A 25,216-nucleotide genomic window follows, 5' to 3' on the forward strand; every position below is an offset into this window, starting at 1 on the left:
CAAAGACGTTTTCAAAACAGAAGTTATGGCCGGACGGTCGCACCACATGATGTTTTGACACTTTAAATAACAAAAAAAATAACAAATAAGTAAAGGTGTTTGATGAGTTAAAGTGAGTACATACATGGGAGAGGTACTTCAAATATGCAGTATCTTTTTATGCATTTAAACCCGTTTTTGCCTGAAAAAATGCAATCGGACAGAAAATTTAGGCGTCACGTCATTGACCCATAAATGTTTTTTAAAGGGTCAGGAAACCCTAAACCAAAATGTCTGAGATTTTAACAGAGGTATGTGTGTTGAACACCATTGACGGTGTGTTAGCATCTGTTAGATTTAATAGTAGGGGGAAAATGGTTAAATTTTAGTTTTTATACGCTATTTTCATCTTCCGTGTTTAAAATCTTCATCGTGTCCACATCACAGGCTGTGACGTGGCAGAGCACTATTCATACTTTGCACGTGACGTCACAAGTACTGGCTGGCGGGCAAGAACGTCATTCTCCAGCAACGAAACCCAGTAAACTAATCAAGGATCTTGCCAGGACGTCGCCAGTTTTACTATACAAAAGTTGGTGTTTTGACTTTGAGGTGTAAACGACATGCCAGATAGTTGTTGTGCGATTGGTTGCACTAACCGCAGATTAGATATACAACCTAAACAGTATACACGCCTGTGCAGTGATCATTCCATCACTCCATCAAAGGTAATTTCAACATTTGTTTGAATACAATGGGTGTATGATCATGTAATTAATCGTGAAATTATGTAATTATTCCTTAAGCAAGAAGAATCAGCAGAAAATAAAATTGGTGTAGCGAAACCAGCTCAAATGAGGGGAATGTACAATTATTGATTACTAATCATCAATTATTAATAATCAATAACTAATTATACTGGTTATCACTTACTCACTTTAAATCGCCCAAAAAGTGAATACATAGCCCGTGTGTTTATATCTCTGTATATAAATAATTAACCACAACAAATTACAATCAATTATAAATATACATAAGGGCTATAGATCGAATTTGTGAATGCCTACAAAATTACTGTCAACATCGAATCATTTGTTTGTCGGCCAAACAAATGAATGCGATTTTCTTATCGACTGTCAAGGAGGATTCTTCTTATAAACTTTCAAGAAAGGCTATTCCTCTGGCCATGAGGAAGAACTTTCTGGTTTTACACGATTATTAATTTGTAGGCTGACCACACATATAAAGCTTGAAGCTAAAGATCACACATTTAAGCTTGTAGCTAAAGATCGAACACATTTAAGAGGCTTTGTTGCAGCAAACAGAGACAATCAAACGTGTAATAGGTTTTTAATAAATGAAACTATAAATGTACAACTACATCTAACAAAGAATACATATATGAATAGTAATAATGAAAGTAAATAAGTAAAGAAAGAGCAGATTACAGAATGGCAAAAATATCACAAACAATGAACCTTTGAGAACCAGCAAAGAACCAAATCACCTTAAGCAGGGGCAGATAATCTTAGCACATTTAACACTTGGTAAAAGAATACTTGCATTGGACTTTTGTTGCTGAACAGGAATGTGCGCGTTCTTGTCCGTTCTGGGTGTGTCCGTTTAATTAGAAATATTATTTCGGTTCTTCTGGAGCTTGTGTAGTTCGCGGGAAGTTCAAACGGTTTACTTGTAAGAGTTGCCAGAAACTTAGTTGAAAGTCTGTTTCACTCGTAGGTAGAAATGAATGAGCACAAGGCAAGACTTAAAACAAAACGGAGAGAGAACAATAGCTTGAAGAAGTAAAACGAAGAGCGACGAAAACATGAAGAGACAAAACAATGGAGAAGACCAAACGTGAAGAAGAGCAGCGCTCTGATCTTGTGATCCGTAACCAATGTTAACCAATAAGAACTGTTTTCCTTTGGCGGGAAAGTTTTTATGACCCTTTGTTCGGGCAAACCTCTGAATCATGTAGTTTGATTGGATGTTTAACACAAATCTTTTCATGTCTCAGTTGAAAGTGTTACGGCCTCTTCTTCAGCTCCTGAACATGAAAGTGTTTTTCCGGTGTCATTTTTCTGGTGCTCTTCTTCTGAATGAGAAGGCAGAAGTGATTTCAGATTGAAGGCCCAAGTGAAACTCTTCCCGCATTGATCACATGTGTAAAGTTTCTCTCCGCTGCGGATCCTCATGAGATTCTTCAGACTTGATTTACATTTACACAGATTTTTCCTTTCTCGTTCACGTCCATCAGGTCTAAAAGAAACATTAAATCAAGTGAGATTTCAAATGAGAGACAAACGTGAAATGAAAAGTGAAGCTCAAAGTCAAGATCACTGATGAGTTCAACAGTCATAATCTCATCAAATCTGGTCAACAACGGCTGTGCACGATTATGATCTATTTTAATGCCATGAAGATGATTTGTGTTATAAATAACTAGTTTGGTCATGAAACAGTGTAAATCTGGTGAGCATCAGCATGTTCTTCATCATGAAGAATGAATGAGGAATCAAGAATAAACACCAACCTCTTTGTTCTTCAGTATCTTGATGTTTCATTCTGCAGGTTCTGGATCACTGGCGTTCTCTCCGTCCTCTCCTTCCGGATGCTTTCTGGCAGTTCTGCTAAAAACAAACAAGTTTAATTTCTTACAATCATGATGAGAGAGGAATAAACAATATTTCAGACTTTGAACTAAGTACTAAGTACTGTTGTTAAGTTTTCTTTCATCGACGCAAGACCAGGAGACATTGGGATAAGCACAAGTGATTTATTTGGATCTTCGCTGTGTGTCGTCTGTAGTGTTCTTCCAAGTCTAACTCAAGACAGTTGCCTTGCAAATTTATAGACATTTAGGGGGAGGGATTTACATTGAGGTTGAACAAAGCATGCAAATTAAGTATACAGGTTTAAGGAACCTGCCTGACTCCAGCGTGTTACCAGTCTCAGTCCAATCAGCATAACCATTCAAACGCATATGTTCTAATCCAATCAGCCCAACGATTCAACGTCTGGGCTGTGGCTCTGAGTGAAACTGGGACTCATAATAAAATTAAAGACAATAAGGAGAAAACAGGAATGGCAACTTTGCTGAGCAGAATCATTATCTCAACCTTAAACGCTAAATACAATATTCTTCACCATGATGTTATGTAGAAGCGGTAGAAGATGGATGGATGGATGGATGGATGTTATGTAAGGAAGCATATCTGAAATAGATTCTTAAATTTGTAACCCTTCAGTACTACAGCTAATCACATATTGAAAAATATAATGACCTTGATCATGTAATTTAAGATTATCAGGTTTTGTCGAAGCCACAACAACACAACAAACAAAACTAACATAAATCACCTAGTGCTGAAACAAGCCAAGTTTTCCTAAACATGAAAGTGCTTCATATTCAGAACACGTCGTTCAGATGCATGTGTTGTTTGCTCTGATGTGGCATTCCCTTTGTGTAACTTATTAACCTTTATTTAACCAGGCAAATCACTGAAGAACAAGCTCTTATTTTCACCAACAGCTTGACAGGAGAGTTCAAATTTAAAACATTTATATGTGATAAAAAACACTCACTGGTAGTTTATTAAATGCAGAGATTGAAATAAATGATTGTAATTTCAATGACTTTTGTAGCACATTCTTATATTTAATGGTTATATCCTTATCAGTAAATGTAAGAAAGTCATGTGTGTATTTCCATTTTCCTTCAATGCTTGTCCCGAGAGCGAGTGAGTCTCTGTTCAACTTTACAGATCGAGCTCCAGGACCTCAAGTTGATGAAGAGCAATAATTCTGACTAAAATATACATTTGTTTATTCTACATTAATCTACATTGTTCATAGAAGATTAACATGAAGGATTTAAAACCTACATTTAACATCTATGAAAACAGAAACTATAACTAATGTGTCATATAAACAGAGATGAGTTCTAAAACATTATCAATAATTCTAATAACATGCCAGATGAGATGGACTTGGTAATTGCGATGATGTATTCGTTGATTTGTTTACTTTTCTGACATATATATATATATATATACAGGCTTGGGAGGATTACTTTAAAAATGTATTCCGTTACAGTTACAAATTACTTCATAAAAAAAGTATTCAGTAACGTAATCCAAGTACTATAATATGAAAGTAATGTAACTGATTACTTTTGGATTACTTCAAGGTCACGTATATAAATAAAGTCAAGCAAGAAATATTATATAAAAAAAAATTTGTATTAAGAATTTGGCTCAGTGTACATTACAATATTTTCAAAATATACACACAGGCCTGAATATATATTTATGTAAAGGGCTATACAGACATCATCTATATATATACACACACTCACCTAAAGGATTATTAGGAACACCATACTAATACTGTGTTTGACCCCCTTTCGCCTTCAGAACTGCCTTAATTCTACGTGGCATTGATTCAACAAGGTGCTGAAAGCATTCTTTAGAAATGTTGGCCCATATTGATAGGATAGCATCTTGCAGTTGATGGAGATTTGTGGGATGCACATCCAGGACACGAAGCTCCCGTTCCACCACATCCCAAAGATGCTCTATTGGGTTGAGATCTGGTGACTGTGGGGGCCATTTTAGTACAGTGAACTCATTGTCATGTTCAAGAAACCAATTTGAAATGATTCGAGCTTTGTGACATGGTGCATTATCCTGCTGGAAGTAGCCATCAGAGGATGGGTACATGGTGGTCATAAAGGGATGGACATGGTCAGAAACAATGCTCAGGTAGGCCGTGGCATTTAAACGATGCCCAATTGGCACTAAGGGGCCTAAAGTGTGCCAAGAAAACATCCCCCACACCATTACACCACCACCACCAGCCTGCACACCGGTAACAAGGCATGATGGATCCATGTTCTCATTCTGTTTACGCCAAATTCTGACTCTACCATCTGAATGTCTCAACAGAAATCGAGACTCATCAGACCAGGCAACATTTTTCCAGTCTTCAACTGTCCAATTTTGGTGAGCTCGTGCAAATTGTAGCCTCTTTTTCCTATTTGTAGTGGAGATAAGTGGTACACGGTGGGGTCTTCTGCTGTTGTAGCCCATCCGCCTCAAGGTTGTGCGTGTTGTGGCTTCACAAATGCTTTGCTGCATACCTCGGTTGTAACGAGTGGTTATTTCAGTCAAAGTTGCTCTTCTATCAGCTTGAATCAGTCGGCCCATTCTCCTCTGACCTCTAGCATCAACAAGGCATTTTCGCCCACAGGACTGCCGCATACTGGATGTTTTTCCCTTTTCACACCATTCTTTGTAAACCCTAGAAACGGTTGTGCGTGAAAATCCCAGTAACTGAGCAGATTATGAAATACTCAGACCGGCCCGTCTGGCACCAACAACCATGCCATGCTCAAAATTGCTTAAATCACCTTTCTTTCCCATTCTGACATTCAGTTTGGAGTTCAGGAGATTGTCTTGACCAGGACCACACCCCTAAATGCATTGAAGCAACTGCCATGTGATTGGTTGATTAGATAATTGCATTAATGAGAAATTGAACAGGTGTTCCTAATAATCCTTTAGGTGAGTGTATATACATAGACATACATAGATATATATTCCAGCGAATATACTTTCTTTACTCTTAAGTATAACTGTAGTTTTAAATCTTCGGTCTACTGTTTTCCTACACTTTGAAACATTTAGTTTTACAAATGGTTTAACAATCAATGTTTAGTTTAACAATCGTTGAAGGATGAACAAATCATGGTTTGGTCATCACATTAAAAATAACATTAAAACTGGATAATAAAAAAATATATATATTTGAAGAGATATAAAAAGTGTGATGGACTTCAAAGTTCTTGATTAGTGCTTGAATTTTACTCTCAAAAGGATGTACGAACCCTGAAATGAATAATGTAAAAACATTTGACTATTTCTGCCACAATACCATGGTTACACTGAGCATTACTACATTAAATCCACAGTGAATATTGGTGATTTGTGGACTTAAAAGCCTTATAACTTAAAACTTAAAACTTCATGAACTTGTTCGTTCAAGGCACAATGTTTCTCCTGGTTTCCAAGTCAGTGCCCATGATTTACTCACTCTCTAGTCATACTAGGTCATACTAGGTGTGTATGACATTCTTCTTTTAGACAAATACTATCGGAGTTATATATATAAAAAAATGTCCTGGCTCTTTCAAGCTCTTTCAAGCTTTATAATGGATTATAATGAATTTCCATTAACTCGCAGTCTAGAGCCCTGTATAGTGCTTTATTTCTGCTTTTACATGAGCGCCACCTACTGTCAGAGAGCGCAAGTTAATAGATATCAACCAACAAAGTGTCCTGTGCTCACCACACAACGGCTATACGTGGAGAGGAGAGATTTGGCTATAGAGTGATGTGTCAATTAGATTGACACGATTTTTGATGCGTTGCGACTGAGCACGTTGTTTGTATTTGGAGCTCTGTCGAATTGATTCATAATCCTTGATTTTCTTCTTTACACTCATTTACAAACGAACATTTTCTATTTTTACCGCGTGTGAACATATCTCCGATACTATTCTCTATAAAAAAACAATCGGATTGCTTTGATATTGCTACTTATATCCAACTTTCCGAACTTCCGCTACTAGCTTTAGCCCACTAGCATTGCATGCGTGGTCTCGCCTATCGATAGTCTTATTATTAGAGTGATGTGTGTCTAACTTACACAGAAGAGACTTTGTTGCTCAGCACATGAACAAACTACTTACTGTGATCTCAGACTGTGTTTAAGCGGTTTATCCACCGTATGGATATTCATGTGTCGCTTCAGGTGAGTTTTAATAGAGAAACTCTTCCCACACTGATCACACGTGTGCGGCTTCTCTCTGCTGTGGATCCTCTCATGTGTTTTCAGAGATGATGACTGACTGAATCTCTTGTCACAGTGTGAACACTTGTAAGGTTTTTCTCCAGTGTGAATCCTCTGGTGCTGTTTTAATTGTTCAGCTGTAGTAAAAGTCTTCTCACACTCAAAGCACATGTACTCTCTCACACCAGTGTGAATTTTCTCATGTGCATGTAAAGTTTGTAGCCATGAAAAACTCTTTCCACACACAGAACATGAATGTGGCTTCTCCTTCATATGAACTGTCTGGTGTGTCTTCAGGTGTGATGTACTGATAAATGTTTTGCCGCATTGATCACATGAGAACGGCTTCTCTCCGGTGTGGATCCTCATGTGAACATTAAGGTTTGCTAATTGACTGAAACTATTCCCACATTGATTGCATGGGAACGGCTTCTCTCCAGTGTGAACTCTCATGTGAGCATCAAGATTATGTTTGCTTGATAAACTCTTTCCACACTGAGTGCAGGTGAAAGATTTCTTGGCTCTTCTTTTCTTTAAAAATGTCTTTTTAGTCTTTGAGCGACTCAAAGGTTTTTCTCCAGGTTTGACATGATGTTCCTCCTTCACTTCACTCAGTTCTTCACTCTCCTCGCTCTCTTCCATCAGGTCTGAAATCAAAGAAAAAAGTATGTTAAATAAAATTTTCAGTACATCAAAATAATTTGATGCCTTTTTATAAATGGATTATTTATCAGTTAGTATTAGCTTGATCTGATGTTGACAATCAATATAAAAAGGCATCAAATTATCATAATATTTTATAACAATTGTCTACTTTCTACTATTACTTTAGGGCTCACTTTCATGTCCTTTCAATTTATATTTCTTTCAATCAATTATTTTGATGTACTGAAAATTTTATTTAATATAGTTAGTATTAGCTTGATCTGATGTTGACAATCAATATAAAAATGTCTCAAACCTCCCTTTACTGACCATTTGTTGAAGAAAAACCCAGAACATTCTGCACCATTTCATTTTTGACTGTTTATCTAAAAGTGATGAAGTGCTTGAATGTTTCTAACATGAATGTTCTTCAGCATCATGAATGAATGAAGAATAAACACCAACCTCTTTGTTCTTCAGGATCTTCAGTGTGTTTCATTCTGCAGGGTTCTGGATCACTCATGTTCTCACTGTCCTCTTTAATAAACTCAGTCTTTGCAGATTTCAGCTCTTCCTGATGCTCTGATGCTCGTCTTCACTTGTAGCTGATGGGAATTTACAGCATTTACTGGGGAATTACAGTGGGAGGAGCTTCAGTGATGATGTAATTGCAGTGGGAAGAGCTTCACTGATGATGCAATTCGTGTGGGAGGAGCTGATCTTCCCAAAATCTAAAATATATCTGTTACTGAGTTTGTTTTTATACTAAATGACACTTCTATGCAACATATTATTAGCACTTCTAAAATGTTATGATACATTTGCAGAATGCCTTTTTATAAATTGATTATTCTGATTCTGATTATTCTGATTCTGATTGAAAAACAGTGAATTTATTGTGAGAAATAACAATTCATTCATTGTTTGTATTGCTAATCCTAACATTATTCTGCTTCTTTATTAAAATACAGGCGTTATTAAAATACAAAATATACATAGTTTAAATTCTTCCAAATATAAATAATAGTAAGAAAAAAAAAGTTAAATCATAAACACAGAAATAAATGTAGGCTACATAATGTACCCAACAAATCCCCTCAGTCTGCTGACACCAATGAAATGAGCTTTAAGTGTCAATTTACAGGAGATCTGAAGACATCAGCATAATAAATGAGGTGAAAACAGGAACTATTGTCATTAAACAAAGAGTGTTTTCAGCAGATCTGTTAATATTGATGAGCCTCAGACTATCAACACTCATTCAACAAGCCATTCAGGATCATCAGCAGATCATCTCACTTTATTCTGAGTGTTTGCTGTTAGAAACACATTATTTGAGTCAGGATAGATGATAAAAAGACTATTAAACTGCACTCTTAAAAGAGACTGAACCTTTGGGGTTCAAAAATAACTTTTAAGTGCAAATAACTTCTAACTATAAAAAAGGTACAAAGTTGAACCTATAGGTGCTATAATGATCCATTATTTGGCACATGTTCTCAGTTCATTTTAGAACCTTTGATGTGGCAGAAGGGTTCATATAAGAACCTGCCTCTGTATGTATACTGTATGTCAAGGGAAACTGTGGTATCAGTGGAGTAAGAAGAACAAAGAACTACATCGACCTCAAGTGCAAAAAAAAAAAAACAGAGATGAAGATAATCCATAAAAAAGAGCATGAATGTGACATCAGCATATTTATTATGCAATTAATTGAAGAAATGAATTCAAATGCTAAATATGAGAAGATGTTTTTTCTCAAATGGCTCAGAATCCTCCTGGATGAACACACATCAGCTGACCTTTCTGCTCTACTCCACAAGTATGGTGAAACATGGTCAACAGTCTTGAAACTGAAAGACAGTAATAAATCTGAACAACATAAAGCTAAACAAACACACCTTGAGAAATTATCTGACAATCTTCAAGCTGCAACTTTTGGTTTGGAGCACATCATGAGGGAGATCGGTCAGATCTATAAATCATGTTCATCTGTGGAGAAGAACAAGAAAGGCCTGCAGTTTGACTTCTCTTCTCTCCCGAGTCTCGCAGCAGAGATGATGATCTCTGGATTTCCACTGGAGCTGATGGATGGAGATGCTGCTCATGTTCCTCATGTCTGGATCTCTGCTGTTCTAGAAGAACTCATCCAGAAACTGGGGAACCAGACCAGAGTCTTTGTGCTGTCAGTTTTAGGGCTTCAGAGCTCTGGGAAATCCACCATGCTGAACGCCATGTTTGGGCTCCAGTTTGCCGTCAGTGCTGGCAGGTGCACCAGAGGAGCTTTCATGCAGCTGGTCAGAGTCTCAGACGAGATGAAAACACAGATGAACTTTGACTATATTCTGGTCATCGATACTGAGGGTCTTCGTGCTCTAGAACTGGCTGGAAGATCAACACAGCATCATGACAATGAATTGGCCACATTTGTTGTTGGTCTAGGAAATCTGACATTGATCAACATCTTTGGAGAAAACCCATCTGAGATGCAGGACGTTCTTCGGATTGTTGTTCAGGCCTTCATGAGGATGAAGAAGGTAAATATGTCTCCCAGCTGTGTGTTTGTGCATCAGAACGTCTCAGTGTCACAGTGTTGGTTTATGTTTCCTGGTGTCCACTAGAGGTCCTCTTTCCCCACGGTGTCATTCACATTAGGAACTGCATTCCCCACAATCCTTGTCTGCACTCGTCACTGTTAATTGCATCCAGCTGTTCCCCATTATGATTGTTAGTTTCTGTGTGTATAAATACCCTGTCTGTTTAGTGTTTGTTACGGAGTCCTTGTTTATTGTCACACCACTTCTGAGGTCTGTTTTCTTGCTTGTTCTTGTTTTGTTTCTTGCTTTTTGATAGCCTATTTGGATTTTGACCCTTGCCTGGACTGGATGTATGATTACGGATTACCCTATTAAAATATACTGCTATTGGATCCCCTGTTTTCTGTGTGTGGTAGCGTGACACTCAGGCATCAAAGCTGGAGAGAAAAACATGGAGGGAAGGAGACGACTGCAGGAGACACTGGATGATATGACAAAACTCGCTGCTAAAGATGACTGTGATGCAGAATGTTTCAGTGATGTCATTAGATTTGATGTTCAGAATGATGTGAAGTATTTTGCTCAGCTCTGGGAGGGAAGCCCACCAATGGCACCACCAAACCCAAATTACTGTGAGAATATACAAGAACTAAAGAAAACTCTTATATCTCATGCCTCAAAAACACATGGAATGAAGCTGAGAGACCTAAAAGATCTGAAGGAACGATTTGTTTACTGAAGGAACGATTCGTCTTCAGCTTCAGAAATTCTCTGGAGATTTCAGCCTACAGGAGACTGGAGACCGAATACGGCAAGTGGCCCTGGAGTCTTTGTAGTGCCATGATGGAAACTGAGAACAAACTACACAACAAAATAGAAAATGAAACAATTCATAAGGTTGAGGAAACTGATCTTCAAAGAGAACTGAAGACGACAAGTGAAGAAGTGAAAAAAATCAATGGCAGAGTTCTTTGAGAAAGACAAAGATAAAGACATACTGATTCACTGGAAAACATCATTTGATGAAAACAAAATCAAAGAGCTTCAAGAAAACATTGTGAGAGAATCAAAGAGGAAATTAAACAATATTCTTCAGCAGCGAGACCTCAAGAAAAAAGATTGATGCTCAGAAGATAAATCATGAAAACACTCTCTATGAAAAGAGCAAAGATCTTGCCTTGAAACTAAAAGACAAAGACAAAGATGAAGAAACACTGAAGAAAGAGTTTAATTTGTTTTGGGGACTGAGTGTGAAGAAGATCATCACAGACACTCCTCCAATAAAAGACATTGATGTAATGAGAGATGTGAGAGAAATCATCAGGGACATCTGTGAAAGTGCTCCTGTAGACCACTGGAAGGAGAGCAGAGATCTATCTATCTATCTATCTATCTATCTATCTATCTATCTATCTATCTATCTATCTATTTTTTTTTTATACAGATATAGGCCTAATCTATTGAAACGTTAGGCTATAAATTAATTACTCTTGGATTCTTATAGCAAAAATGACAGTAGTAATATGTCAATTATGCATAACAATAATACTGTTCTGATTAGCCTACTATTTTTTTTTTATATTTGTTTTTATATATTAATAGTAGGTTAATAACATGCATAGCCTACCTATTATTATTATTATTATTATTAAAAGTTTTGAAAATTGTAATAATGTATTTGTTTCCACAAAAAAATCAGAACACATAAATGTTTAGCCACTATATTTGTAACAATAATAATTAATAACAATTCATTAATAATTTAATTACGATAATATAATGAGTGTAGTGAGCTCATTTTGTGACTCTTCTATCGACAGTAAGATCGCAAAATTGATTGGATTCAGAACATTGAAAAAAGGTAAGAAAAAAATAAGAACAATTTGTGGTTTATATTTGTTTTGTTTGTTTTTACCTCTACCTCCTCATTTTTATTTTAGTAACAATAAGGTAATAAAAGGTATTTTTAGTTGGCTTATGGATATAAGGCCTAAGCTATATTCTTTTAAATTATTTACATCAGTGGTTCTCAAATAAAATTCATCACTAATTCTAGCTAATTAACGTTATTCAGTTTCATTTAAATTTCTAGTTAAAATAAAGAAATATATAAAACTAAATTGACGATTTTAATCAAACTCCCTAGTGTTATTTTTGCGCAATTGCTCAGGGAAAATTACTCCATAGCGCCATCTAACGTACAACCAGTATAAGCGTTTTGAGCGCAGAACACTTAACGGTATAACGTTATACATGTATTTAATTGGCTGTATTACAAAATTTTTAGGGATAGTTAACCAAAAAATGAACATTCTGTCATCAGTTACTCAAATTGTCTGACCTATATAATTTTCTTTGTTCTGATGAACCCTAAGGAAGACATTCTGACGAATATTTGTAAACCAAGCAGATCTGGAGTACGGATGGCGAAAAGACCGTCCGTTCTGCTGCATTCTCCTACATCGCCACACTGAAAGTCAGGAATCTGTTTTTAACGGTCAAACACAGTAGAATGGGACAACATACTGTATAGGAAAACATTCCTTTTCTTATTATACCCATAGCAAGGGATTGTTAAAGATGATTGCAATATCAACACGAAACCTAAAGACGGAAGGAGAAGTACATTAACATAATCTCCTCAGCGCATCTTTCAGCAGCTGTGCCTAGACTGTACATTACAATACTTTAATATCTCTAGTTCAACATAATTCTGTTCAGTTCATAAGCTGTCAGATTAGACCAAGCATGTTAGGACACATCCATAGTAAGTAATGGGAAGAAGCATGTTTGTCCTGTGAAGCAAATGGCACAGATTTGTGTTAGAGGTGTGAGAGACACATCAGTCCTCACTCTGCAATTCCCTCGCATCAGATTCACAGCATTTGCATACTGTGATCATGAGGCCATTGTCCAACATTTAATTCACATGAATACTTTTAAAGTGACAACTGCTGTACTAGGGCAGTAAATGGGCTAGTTATACCCATATTTCACGTCAAAAGTTCCTGTTTTCACCTCATTTATTATGCTGATGTCTTCAGATCTCCTGTAAATTGACACTTAAAGCTCATTTCATTGGTGTCAACAGACTGAGGTATTTATTTATTAAAGGGTTAGTTCACCCAAAAATTAAAATTCTGTCAGTAATTACTCTCCCTAATGTTGTTCCAACCCCGTAAGACTTTCGTTCATCTTCGGAACACAAATTAAGATTTTTTTGAGAGCTGTCTCACTCCTCCATAGGCTCCTAATGTAATTGAAACTTGCCGGCCCAGAAAGTTAGTAAAGACATTGTTAAAATAGTCCAAGTGACTACAGTGGCTCGACCATAAGTTTAGTGAGTGACGAGAATACTTTTTGTGTGCAAAAAGCCCCCCCAAAAAAACAGTTGAGTATTAGCATCAGTTACTTTACAGACAAACAGAAATAAATGCTTATATGTGATATATGTATAAAAACAAACTCAGTAACTGATATATTTTATTTTTATTTTGGGCAGATCAGCTCCTCCCACTAAAATTGACTATAATTGAAGCCCCTCCCACAGCAATTACATCATCAGTGAAGCTCCTCCCACACCAATTACATCACCAGTGAAGCTCCTCCCACTGCAATTCACCCATAAGTGCTGTAAATTCCCATCAGATGCAAGTGAAGACGAGCATCAGAGCATCAGGAAGAGCTGAAATCTGCAAAGACTGAGTTTATTAAAGAGGACAGTGAGAACATGAGTGATCCAGAACCCTGCAGAATGAAACACACTGAAGATCCTGAAGAACAAAGAGGTTGGTGTTTATTCTTCATTCATTCATTCATGATGCTGAAGAACATTCATGTTAGAAACATTCAAGCACTTCATCACATTTAGATAAACAGTTCAACTATGAAATGGGTCAAATGTTATAGTTAGTTTTCAACAAATGATCAGTAATGGGAGGTTTATACACTTTTATACTGTTTGTCAACATCAGGTCAAACTAAATATTCTAGCTATGTAACATTTATTTGCAAAAATGTTGCCAATATGTTTGACATTTTTCAATATAGTTATCATTATAATTACATTAGCAATTAACAGAGTAAACAACAGACTATAACAAGTAAATTAACTTTCCAGAATGGCTGACAGGGTTGTAAGCATAACTTAAGCAAAACTTGACTCATTTTAAAAACAGAGCATTTCTTAAAATTGTGACACAGGAAGTGACATCATCTGTGCTCTTTCTACTGCATGATGGGAGGACAAGAAAATAATCTCAATCCATTGTCTCTGTTTTTACACAAACTGTACAGTGTTGATCACATTCATCAACTCTGTTACCAAAGTTATTATAAGAAGAAATATCTCAATAAATATGACACTTATATTATTTATAAGAAATACAACCTTATCAGTAACTATAAGGAAAATCATGTCAGGAGTAACAGGGTTGAGTGACACATGTAGGACACAGATAATGCTAATAAAAATAGCTAATTTAAAACTAGTTAAAGCTGCGGTCACTCTTGACTTTCAGTATGTGGAATTTCAACGCTATCTCACGACCTCACTCGTACGAATTTGTCTAAACCCACATGATGGGTAGGTTTAGGGGCGGGGTCAGGGGTAGGTCATTCGTATGAATTCGTACGAATTGCCGTGAGATCAGGCTGGGAATTTCTATGGACACTGTAAACTTAAAATGATAGTTCACCGATTAGCATTAAGCTTCGTATCAGTAGAAAACCTGCTTATTACCGTGAGATTTTTCTATATTGTTTTAAAAAATAAAAATTTCAAGATCGGTGTACCTCATGATAATATTATGTAGCAGTCTTACATCATTTTTATGTCCTTTTGATGTACTGAAAATAAAAGTTCAATTTTCTCTTTCATGTCAGACCTGATTGAAGAGAGCGAAGAGAGTGAAGAACTGAGTGAAGTGGAGGAGGAACATCATGTCAAACCTGGAGAAAAACCTTTGAGTCGCTCAAAGACTAAAAAGACATTTTTAAAGAAAAGAAGAGCCAAGAAATCTACAACCTGCACTCTGTGTGGAAAGAGTTTCCCAAGCAAACATAAACTTGAGATTCACATGAGAGTTCATACTGGAGAGAAGCCGTTCACATGTGATCAGTGTGGGAAAACATTTATTAGGGCATCACACCTGAAGAGACACCTGACAGTTCATATGAAGGAGAAGCCGCATTCATGTTCTGTGTGTGGAAAGAGTTTTACACAGCTGCAATATTTACATGCACATGAGAAAATACACACTAGTGTGAGAGAGTACATGTGCTTTCAGTGTGAGAAAACTTTTACTACAGCGAACCGTTTAAAAGTGCACGAGAGAATTCACACTGGAGAAAAACCTTACAAGTGTTCACACTGTGACAAGAGATTCAGTGACTCATCAAATCTGAAAAAACACGAGAGGATCCACACTGGAGAGAAGTTGCACACGTGTGATCAGTGTGGAATTATTTTCTCTATTAAATGTCACCTGAAGCGACACATGAAGATCCATGTGTAACGTGTGTGACCATCTAACACAGTCTGAGATCACGGTAAGTAGTTCATCTTTATGTGCGGAGAAACAATTCTGTGTAAGTTATGCCGAGTTCAGACTGCATGATTTTAGCCCCGATTTTGGCTCGCAGACAGGTTTTGAGAAATCACCGACAAATGCCCGAAATCACAGGCAAATCGGTGCTCGTTCACGCGAGTGACAATCACGCAGTGTGAATGAGCAAAGACGTGATCTGAGAGAATCGCCGACGCCCGTGAGATATTTGGCATGCTAAATATCTGGACCTGTCGGCGATTCAAAATCCTGCTGTGTGAAAAGTGTTCTGACTGAAAACTACATCGGCGATGACCGACAACCAATGAGAGAGCAAGATACAGAGCAGAGGGAGTTCGGGGAGGAGTTATAGGCCACAATATCAGTATTTTAATAGATATATTTACAATTATATTAAACAGAAACAAAGCACAAACATTTGCTTGACCAGCAGCAACAGCAGCACATTGCAAAATTATTTATTTACCCCCAACTCTCTTTGCAGAACACACAGTCCTTGCTCCCCTTGTCTTCCCGGCCATTTCCTCACGCATAATATGTTTTTCTTTTTCTCCTTTCCGCTGCAAATCAGTGCACAGACAATTTGGATCGCAAGCTTCTTGCAGGCTATCATTTTTAATAACAATTTCAACTTCTCGCGTGTGTTTGGTTGCAAAACGTAGTTGAAATTACTGGAAAAGCAGGAATAAAGCACTATATGAAGCAGCGCAGCACAACTTTCTGTTTCTGACACCGACTTGTTATGGAGAAGAATGTCAAACAGTGTTTTCATGTTTTCAAACAGCCGTTCAGAATTTTGTATTTGCTATGGGGATTATTAAGATACACAGATGAGATGCTTCAAGATTATTTCTGTTAATCAAGTATATTTTGGTTTTTATGTGTACGCAAGGGTCCGCATACAGTGCATGTGATACAAAATCAATCAGTAAAGAACGTGCGCCACCTGATTTAATGTTGCCACGCAGGTCGCACATTGAATTGCATTGTTTTGCAGTACTCAGTTGTTCCACAAGGTGGCAGCACTGGCCTGGCCTGTTTATTCCCAGTATAAAACCAAGGGGGTAATCCAGCATCCGGAAAGCGTACCTTCTATACTGTAACTTCACATCTGAGGCGTTTAAAGACTCTATTTGTCCATTATTTATTTCTAAAGAAACACGACAATGTATAAAAGGCTCCATTACCTTGTATCTTACGCTATGGCCCCATAAAGCAATTTTTGTAAAAGTAGGCTAATGATTGCGCCATAACCACGCGACTCTCTGTCGCACAGTAGAGAAATTACCGTATAGACAGGAGGAGAAGCGCGCAGGCAATCGGGGGGACGTGGAGGCAAAATAATTAATCAGAATACTTAGCAAAAGTTTCTCCTGCTCCTAGCTCATGGACAGCTCCTACTCACACTCGCCGTCTCTGCAAGATTCGGAGGGAATGATTCAGATTTCTCTCGGCACAGCTACTAGAAGACTCACAGCTGTCAGACAGGTTGCTCACGTCACATCTACGTCATCAAGCTCAGTTTGAGTCTGCGCAGTACGCTAGGCCATCAGGAAGTGAGTGCTTCTAATGGACTTCACTTTTCTCCGTTGAAGTCTGTGGGGTCGCTGTGTCCTTCTTCGCACCCCCCTGGTGCCCGTGAGCGGAAAATACGCACTTGCAATTTTGGGGCGGCGGGCCACCGGCCGCCGCGTCAGGCAGTCTCGCGTGATATCAGGTCTCGCGATGTAAACAACTGCTTTACGGCCAAAAGAAATCTGCTAAAATGCCGTCATTATTGCGCTCCCTCACACTGTTCGAACCCGAATGAAGAAGACGTTTTAAAGAATGTCCCATCTGCTTTGATGTCGTTGATCTACTAGCCTCTGGTGTCTGAGAATCACCAACGAGTTTTTACAACAGTGTTGTCAAATATCTATTCCGAAGCTGTGGGGGGAGCTCTAGAGAGAAACCTGCGAGCAAAAAGCGAGAATACAGCGAAGAAATCCCGAAGCTACTGAGTGCTGCTTTAACACATTCTGTTGACTATAAGAAACGTTGCACCTTCATGTCTTACTAACTCTCATTAGAGTGTTAGTAGAGTCAGGAGAATGTCTAGAACGTCACTTTAAACTGCATGAGTAAGCCATGATTAGCTGGTTGTTTGCATAAAATATTCCATAGAAACTCACTTGATTTAATTTGTCTTTTAGACCTGATGGACGTTATCAAGAAAGAAAAATCTGTCTCCTGCAAAGAATCATGCAAAATGGGAGAGGGACGATTTAATGTTAATACAAGTCCCAGTTATTAATTTTATGTGTTTCACCACTGTAAGTTTAACCACCGTGCGCCTCTTCCCTGGATGTGCTGGATCTGTGAAACACGAGTCTGAGGGGATAGAGAAGGGGAGGTGGAAGCAAATGCATAGGCAGAGACTTGTGCCTCCATTGGTAAAATAATTAACCAAACACCATTGAGTATTTCACTTTCAGCAAATAGGAGTATTGAGAAAAGTAACATGTTATTTACAGAATTTTTTAATTTGTAAAATATATTTATATTTTACTTTAGTTGGGAATGAGATATTGACAGTCTTTTTTGTGTTATGGTCATTTTATGGTGATTGTTTCTATTATTTATATTTTCAAAATGGTATTTACATTTGTTCTTTAAATGTACACATTTCTGAAAGATACATATTTTTCATTGAATAAATTACTTTAATGTTTAAAGGCGTTAAGTTTGTTTTTGCTAGGGATTAAATTAATCAACAATTTGTATGACAATTCATCGCCAAAGCCCTAAAACAGACAATTAATCGTCACAATCGCAATTATTTATTAGACAATTAATCGTCAGCCAAATGTCATAATCGTGACGGCCCTAGTCCCTGCTTGATATACAACCACTGATGAACATATTCGGTTTTGATAAAAATAAAAAAATAAAAAAAAAACTTAGACGAGTGCGAATTAGACCCCGTAACTTCTGACACGCTTGGCAAAAGCTCTAACCACTAGACCATTGAAGAAGCCTATGAAATATGTAAGCTATGTAACATAGCCTATGTTAGTAGCAGGGCCGTTTCAAGATATTTGGGGGCCCTAGGCAAAAGAGTGAAGTGAGGTCCCAAGTCCTCCCTCATGAACATTTTTAAAATTCAGATGGGATTTCTTGCGTTCTGGTGCATTTTAAGAGTCATGAATTACTCTGTAGTACGCTACACAAAGTGGCCACTAGAGTGTAGTAAAGGACACAGTGTCTTCAATGAGGCATTGTTGATGGGAATGACACAATTTGATTTATGTTTATTTTTGTCAACAAGGCAAAAACAAGGTAAAAAAAAAATTATTCATATTGTTATTATCATTCTTAAGAACTGTATTCTCTTTATGCAGAGCAGTGTTTTAATCTTAAGATATACAATGTATGTTGAATTAAAAGAAAGGTATTAAAATGTTTTACATTGTACCATAATCCTTGTTGTACAAAACATTGTACAACAAGGACTTTTTTTTTTTTTTTTTGCCATTTATACTTGGGAAAAAATCTTGTGCGATCGTAATCTGGGCTCGTGCATCGAGGATTTAGTTCAAAGGAAGTTTTCGAACGCTAGTAACTTAGTGATGAGGAGAGAAGTTGTCTTGTGTGTATTTTACGCTTAAATTCTGCAAACAGAACAAAGTTGTGTATGACTATTAGTTTAACTTTTTCACCCTTAAAGCTGGGACAATTTTTGCTTTAGGTCTCCATCCACCTTACCTACCACTAAGGCTAGCAAGCCTAAGCTGGGCTTACATACTATGTGGATGCCAACTAAATGATATGCATCAGGTGTCATTTGGTTGAGTTTATTTGGGCCCTTCCAGAATCATATAGAGTCAGATGTGCTTCAGGGTTTATTGATGAGCCAGTCTAGTCAAAATACAGCGACCCTTTGGTAGAATGCTGACAAACTGCGAAAGCAGATAGCATTATCCTACCCCAGTCTTATCTTCTCAATCTATACTTTTGCCCACACAACCAGTCTATACAGTACCACTAGCAAAATATAACACAAACTTGAAGCGTGACCTCCAGGACTGAGAGCAAAAACAACTAACTGAGGTTGAACCACAAGTGGCCAGCACTTCCCTCTATTGACTTACATACATGGAGGGCAATAGTCTTGATCCCCAGGTCAGAGCACACCTTTCTTTCTGATCTGTTGGCTTCAGTTCAGTTACGATCAGAGAACACTGCCGTGAGAACGTTGTAGGCAGATGATACAGCTGTGTGCCTTAAACTCCTCTCCTGTCATTAATACGCTGTGGTCTAGTCATCAACAGAAAATTAACGGATTGAGAGGGGAGAAACATGGATTTTGGCGTGACATTTCTTGCGCGTGCGTGAGAGCGTGAGATTGATGCTGAAAGCTTGAGTGTCATGCCAGATGCGTGAGAGTTGGCAACCCTGAATCAGTGCTGAACTAGAAACAGAGGCAATCACTGCCTGCAAACAATTATTAGACTCTAGCCACAAAAGCCCTAGCCATATGGCTACCAGTTCAGCAGTATACACTGCTAGGTCATCATTTATCCTTTTAGCCTTTGCTATGCCCACCTCAGGGATTACATAAGCTACCCATACTCTCTTCTCAATATTTTTAGACGCATCTGTAAAAACCTTTACATACTGTTTGTATTTTTCTGTTATATAGTTGCTTACCCCATACTTATACACTCCATATTTCTTCCTTTCCTCCAACAGTCCTAAATCAACCTTCAATTCTTCTAATATCCAAGGAGGCACTACTGGATATGCCACAGTTGGGCTGATGTTCAGAGAACCAATTCCCATATTATTCACCTTATCTTTTATAACCCACCCATAACTTTTAACTTTCATACTTTCTTTTTCCTGACATTCCCTTAACACTGTCTAAGACATGTGGTTCTCTTTATGCCCCCTGATATTTGCCCAATATACCAGTGCTAGCTGGTCCCTCCTTAAATGCAGTGGCACCTCCCCCACATCTACTTGAATTGCAGCTACTGGAGAAGTTTTTATTGCTCCACTAATTATCCTCATTGCTTGATTATGCATACCATCAAGTTTGCTTAAACTTGTCTTGGAGGCTGATCCATATGCTATACAGCCATAGTCAAACACTGATCTCATTAGACCTGTATAAATGTTTTTTAAAGGGTCATGAAACCCTAAACCAAAATTTCTGAGATTTTAACAGAGGTATGTGTGTTGAACACCATTGAAGACAATGTTAGTAGTAGGGGGAAAATGGTTAAATTTTAGTTTTTATACGCTATTTCCATCTTCCGTGTTTAAAATCTTCATCGTGGCAGAGCACTATAGTACTTTGATGACTCATCGTTGTCTCATGATTATTAATGAGACTGAGTTTTTTATCCAATTAGAAGACACTGTCTCTTAATTATTCATGACACCACATGGATCTTTCCAATGACAGACATGTCAAACTGTGATATCGCGTAGTAGATGAGAGAGGCAGTCATGGGACGGAAGTGTTTGTTTTCGTGGTGCAAAAATTCGAATGGGGTGCATATGTTTCCCCGCGATGCTGCCAGGGCTAGACTCTGGCTGCGGGCAGTTGGTTGGCCATCAACCACGGACACTTCTAAGTTAAAAGTATGCAGCAAACATTTTTCGAGAGAGAGGTTCAAGAACTATAGAATGATGGACTTCGGCCTTGTTGATGACCAATGCAAGTTGCGTCTTGCGATTGATGCGGTACCAAGTCCCGAGGACTTTTCTATTCCTTTAGAGGTATGTGAGGTATGTGTGTGTCTAAAATGTAAACCTGATCGTTTTACTTGCCTCTTGTTAAATAAGCACTCGTTATTAAAATGTTTGATATTTCGATAATACCACAATTGTATGCTTAATTTGTGTAATTAAATATGTCATATATTTAAATATTTTTGGGAAATATGTCTTTGGAAATTAATATGTTTGTATTGTCAGCCTAAACTGTTTTTCGAGATGGCGTGTCAGACCGAACAGCCCGCCAAAAAAGATGCTGCATGTCAAACCCATCCCGACATGAAGCACATGTCAACGCAACATCGCTGGAAACCCGAACGAAGGAGCAAGAGTATGTTGCACACTTTACAGTATTAAACAGGAATCGTTAATAGTTTCATATTTTTTTAGATTATAGTGTATTAGGCTCCCATGTATTTATTTCATTTAGAAATATAATGTCATAGGCACTCAGGTGAAGCAACAGAAAAGGCATGTTGGTTGCAACACTTCCACACCATTCATACCACTAGAGAAAGGTCCTCTTGCTACCTCCACCCCCTTGAAAAGGCCCAGAAGAGAGGCTGAGGATTCTGATTGTAGTTTCCAACCAGGAATGACTGACAGCAGCATCTATAACGAGAGGTACTCATAGACTTGTTGTGCTTTTTTTTTATTTACTTCTATTCATCAGACATTAATAATGAATTATTATTATTAATGTTTATTAATATTGCTGTTTGCTGTAGCGCTGTAATTGCAACACCACCACATATAATGAGGAAATTCATTGTTTATGAGGAAAACCTCATGGAGCTGTTCAAAAATTGCCCTGCCTGCTCAAGACACTGTACAATAAAGAGCAGAACAGTGGGTACAGTTCTACATGTGGACCAGACCTGTGCTCAATGTGAACATTGCAAACTTTGGGCCAGCCAACTGTATGTCAAAAACATACCAGCTGGAAATCTGCAGCTTGCTGCTGCTGTGCTCTTTAGTGGCTCATCCTTCTTGCAAGTGTAGCACCCTCTTCCCTTTCAGTAATGATGTACTTGAGCTCTTGGGGCGGGTACTCGGGTTCAAACTTTGCAGTCTCTCGACTAATTATAAGGGAACTCTCTCAACACCCTTTAGCACAACACCCTATTTCCTCTGTTTAGCTATAACCATGCATTTTATGAGAATGAATTAACCCAATAGAAATATTCAATTTAACTTTCAACCAAACCAATCAGTAAGACTTGATGAAATCACTTAAAGTAAACGATTACAATGTTTATTAAACCAAATATGGATTTAAATGAAAAATAGAAAATATAAAACAAAAAGGAGAATAAATAAACAGTAAACTACAATTAACTGCCTATTTTAAAATGATCACAACTGGGCAGTTAGGATATTAATATGATACACAATCTCGGATTAATGTACTTCTAGAATTATATGTCAATCTACAGATGAATATGAATTTGGCAGTTGAGTATGACTCTCTTTACCCAATAATAAATCAAATGTCTCTCAATATGGTTTTTACACTTTTTTAAATGCCCCTCTATTTACATGCAAGCTATATGAAATTTCCCTTTAACAGAAAATGTATAATAATAAATCAAACCCCTCCTAGGAAATACAACGGCAGTTATAATTTGACAGATAAACACATTAACTCACGTGGGCCCACACACACACACACACACACACACACACACAAAAAAATCACGCTCACCCCTCGTTGCAGGCCTGTAACCGTTGATCGCGTGCGTTGTGGCCGCAAAAACAAAAAGATAATTGGCCGCTGCACTCCGAAGAGCCAAATAAATATTAAATGGGATACCTTGTGAAGAGTCCTCCCTCGTTAGGAAACTTTAATCACTCAGTTCTCACTGATATGCGCGTCCTGGCGATCCTCGCGATCCCCCGTTGCCAGGGGAACCCTGAACCTCTCGGTGATTCAGGGCGCTACCTGTATGTCTGATCGTGCAGCTTCTCCTTATCACCGTTATTCACGCTGATATTTAAAGTCCACTTTAGTATTTAGCTACTCAGTCACTATTTTGTTTGTAGTAAGCACTAACTCGTCTGGAACTCACACAAGTGTACTGACAAACAGAAAGTTAACTCAGCTTTCAGCTTACAGCCAGCGAACCTTGCGAAACAAAACAAATACTGCTAAATAAACTGTTTCAATACTTTTCGTTGCTCAAAGAAATAAAAATCAACTAATCCTATTCGGATTAATCGCGATTCTCTCAAACATACAACGGCACGCTTCGACACACCCCTGCACCATTCGCCTCCTCTCTCTTCCTCTCTCTTTTTCCCTTTCACTCTCAAGATAGAACCAATCAAACTTCACATTACATAGATATCAGGCGGGCTTATTCAATTATTCACCAATGAATAACAGACAAACACAAACTTGTTGGTAAAACCCACGTTTTGCACATGTAAATTACAAACAAACTATAACACTAACGATGCTCTTAAAGGGGTAGATACCGATATACACATTGACATTGTAAAGAACTATGAATTCAGTACCCAAGAAACATTATTAAGGGTCCTAAATACTTTTGTTTAACTGTGAGGAGAAATCTCAGGGTTACACAAGCCACCAAGATTTTTTGTTTCTCTTCAAAAATGTGTGTGATTTGTATAATAATCTTTTTTTAACAGTTTTAACTTGTACATTTAACTGTTTTTCTTTTGGGTCAGTTTATTCAGGCATTCAACATTCAGGGGATTTGCCACACTACGTACCTGAAACACCAAAGGGCCTTCCTATTCCCAACAATCAATTGGCAGTGGAAACAGCATCAAAATATTGCAGAAGCACTCAAAGGAAGGAATGTAGTTCTGGGTGGGGACATGCGTGCTGACTCCCCTGGTATGTGCAGTCGTGCAGAAATGTGCTGTTATAAATGACTACTACAGAGTTTATTTCAAGCACTAAAAATGTACATACTAATATGACATTGTTTAGGACACAGTGCAAAGTATGGAACATACTGACTGATGGAGCAAACAAGATCATGGACATTCAGCTCATTCAGGTAAGGTTGTAGAGATTTGTTTATTAGCGTTGAAATAGTGGAAAGCAGATCATAAATTTGTCTTTGAACACAATCATGATTCCCGTTTTCTGAAGAAGGCTGATATGATTTTTCAGAGCAATGAGGTCGGCAACAGTCAGCGTATGGAGAAGGAAGGTTTTGAAAGAAGCCTGAGAGAGCTAGAGACATCCTGGTGTGATGAAGTTCCTCAGAGAGAGTAGACCAAGCATTTTGCACAGATATGATGCATGGCACATGGCAAAAGGTTAATAATTTTGTAGTTCTAATAATAGCCATAGCTAACTGAGAGTAGAAATACAAGGATTCATAATTATATGTTATGTATGTGTTGTTACGTCTATCATATCGTATTAATGCTTTTGCATACTCTAGGTGTTGGCAAGAAAATTGATGAGCTTGCAAAGCAGAGAAGCTGCAAAGAGGTTGGCCCCTGGAAAAAAAGCATTGTGAATCACCTTTACTGGTGTGGAGCGTCATGATCATCAGGAAAGGAAATTGTTGCAAAACGAAGATCCACTGTCAATCATGTACAAGATATCCATGAGCATGATGGGGAATTCCAAAGATTTCAGCATCCTCCTCTTGTTGGTGACCAGGCAAGACAGTGGCTTAAACCCAAGTAATGAACCTTTAACATGTATTGTAGTTTGATTCATTACATTTTTTTATAATGTCTAAACTAGTGATTTATCAATATTTTTTATGTTTTTACTTTTTTATTTTACAATTAGGTACTGCTGCATGTGAAAAGCTCACTCAGGTCATCTTGGCACCCAAGTTGCTGAAAGACAACCTAAGTTCTGACTTCCAGACGTCAGGA

At 37.7% G+C, this 25,216-nt stretch overlaps 1 protein-coding gene across 2 annotated transcripts; it reads right to left on the reverse strand.

The window, feature by feature from the left end:
* Positions 1–1,312: 1,312 nt before the first annotated feature.
* Positions 1,313–23,636, reverse strand: LOC311291474 (uncharacterized protein). Of its 2 annotated transcripts, XM_084410509.1 has the most exons (5): positions 23,157–23,636; positions 7,942–8,104; positions 6,731–7,478; positions 2,513–2,609; positions 1,313–2,238 (listed from the first exon to the last, which is right to left on the reverse strand). In XM_084410509.1, the coding sequence occupies exons 2-4, from the start codon at positions 7,997–7,999 to the stop codon at positions 2,540–2,542; spliced, it is 876 nt and encodes a 291-aa protein (XP_084266635.1). In that variant the 5' UTR covers positions 8,000–8,104; positions 23,157–23,636; the 3' UTR covers positions 1,313–2,238; positions 2,513–2,539. The 2 variants fall into 2 exon arrangements, with proteins under 2 accessions (XP_084266635.1, XP_084266636.1); XM_084410510.1 differs by lacking the exon at positions 7,942–8,104.
* Positions 23,637–25,216: the final 1,580 nt, after the last annotated feature.

The sequence above is a fragment of the Rutilus rutilus genome (genome assembly GCF_951802725.1).
Source record: "Rutilus rutilus genome assembly, chromosome: 1".
Taxonomy (NCBI): domain Eukaryota; kingdom Metazoa; phylum Chordata; class Actinopteri; order Cypriniformes; family Leuciscidae; genus Rutilus; species Rutilus rutilus.

Excerpts from the sequence above, each read along its gene's own strand:
- LOC311291474 (XM_084410509.1), bottom strand. The coding sequence starts at position 7,999 with ATGAGTGATCCAGAACCCTGCAGAATGAAACACACTGAAGATCCTGAA. Across the intron at positions 7,479-7,941 it reads AGATCCTGAAGAACAAAGAG|ACCTGATGGAAGAGAGCGAG; the intron begins GTTGGTGTTTAT and ends CTTTGATTTCAG. Across the intron at positions 2,610-6,730 it reads AAACACAGTCTGAGATCACA|CAGAACTGCCAGAAAGCATC; the intron begins GTAAGTAGTTTG and ends GTTTGTTTTTAG.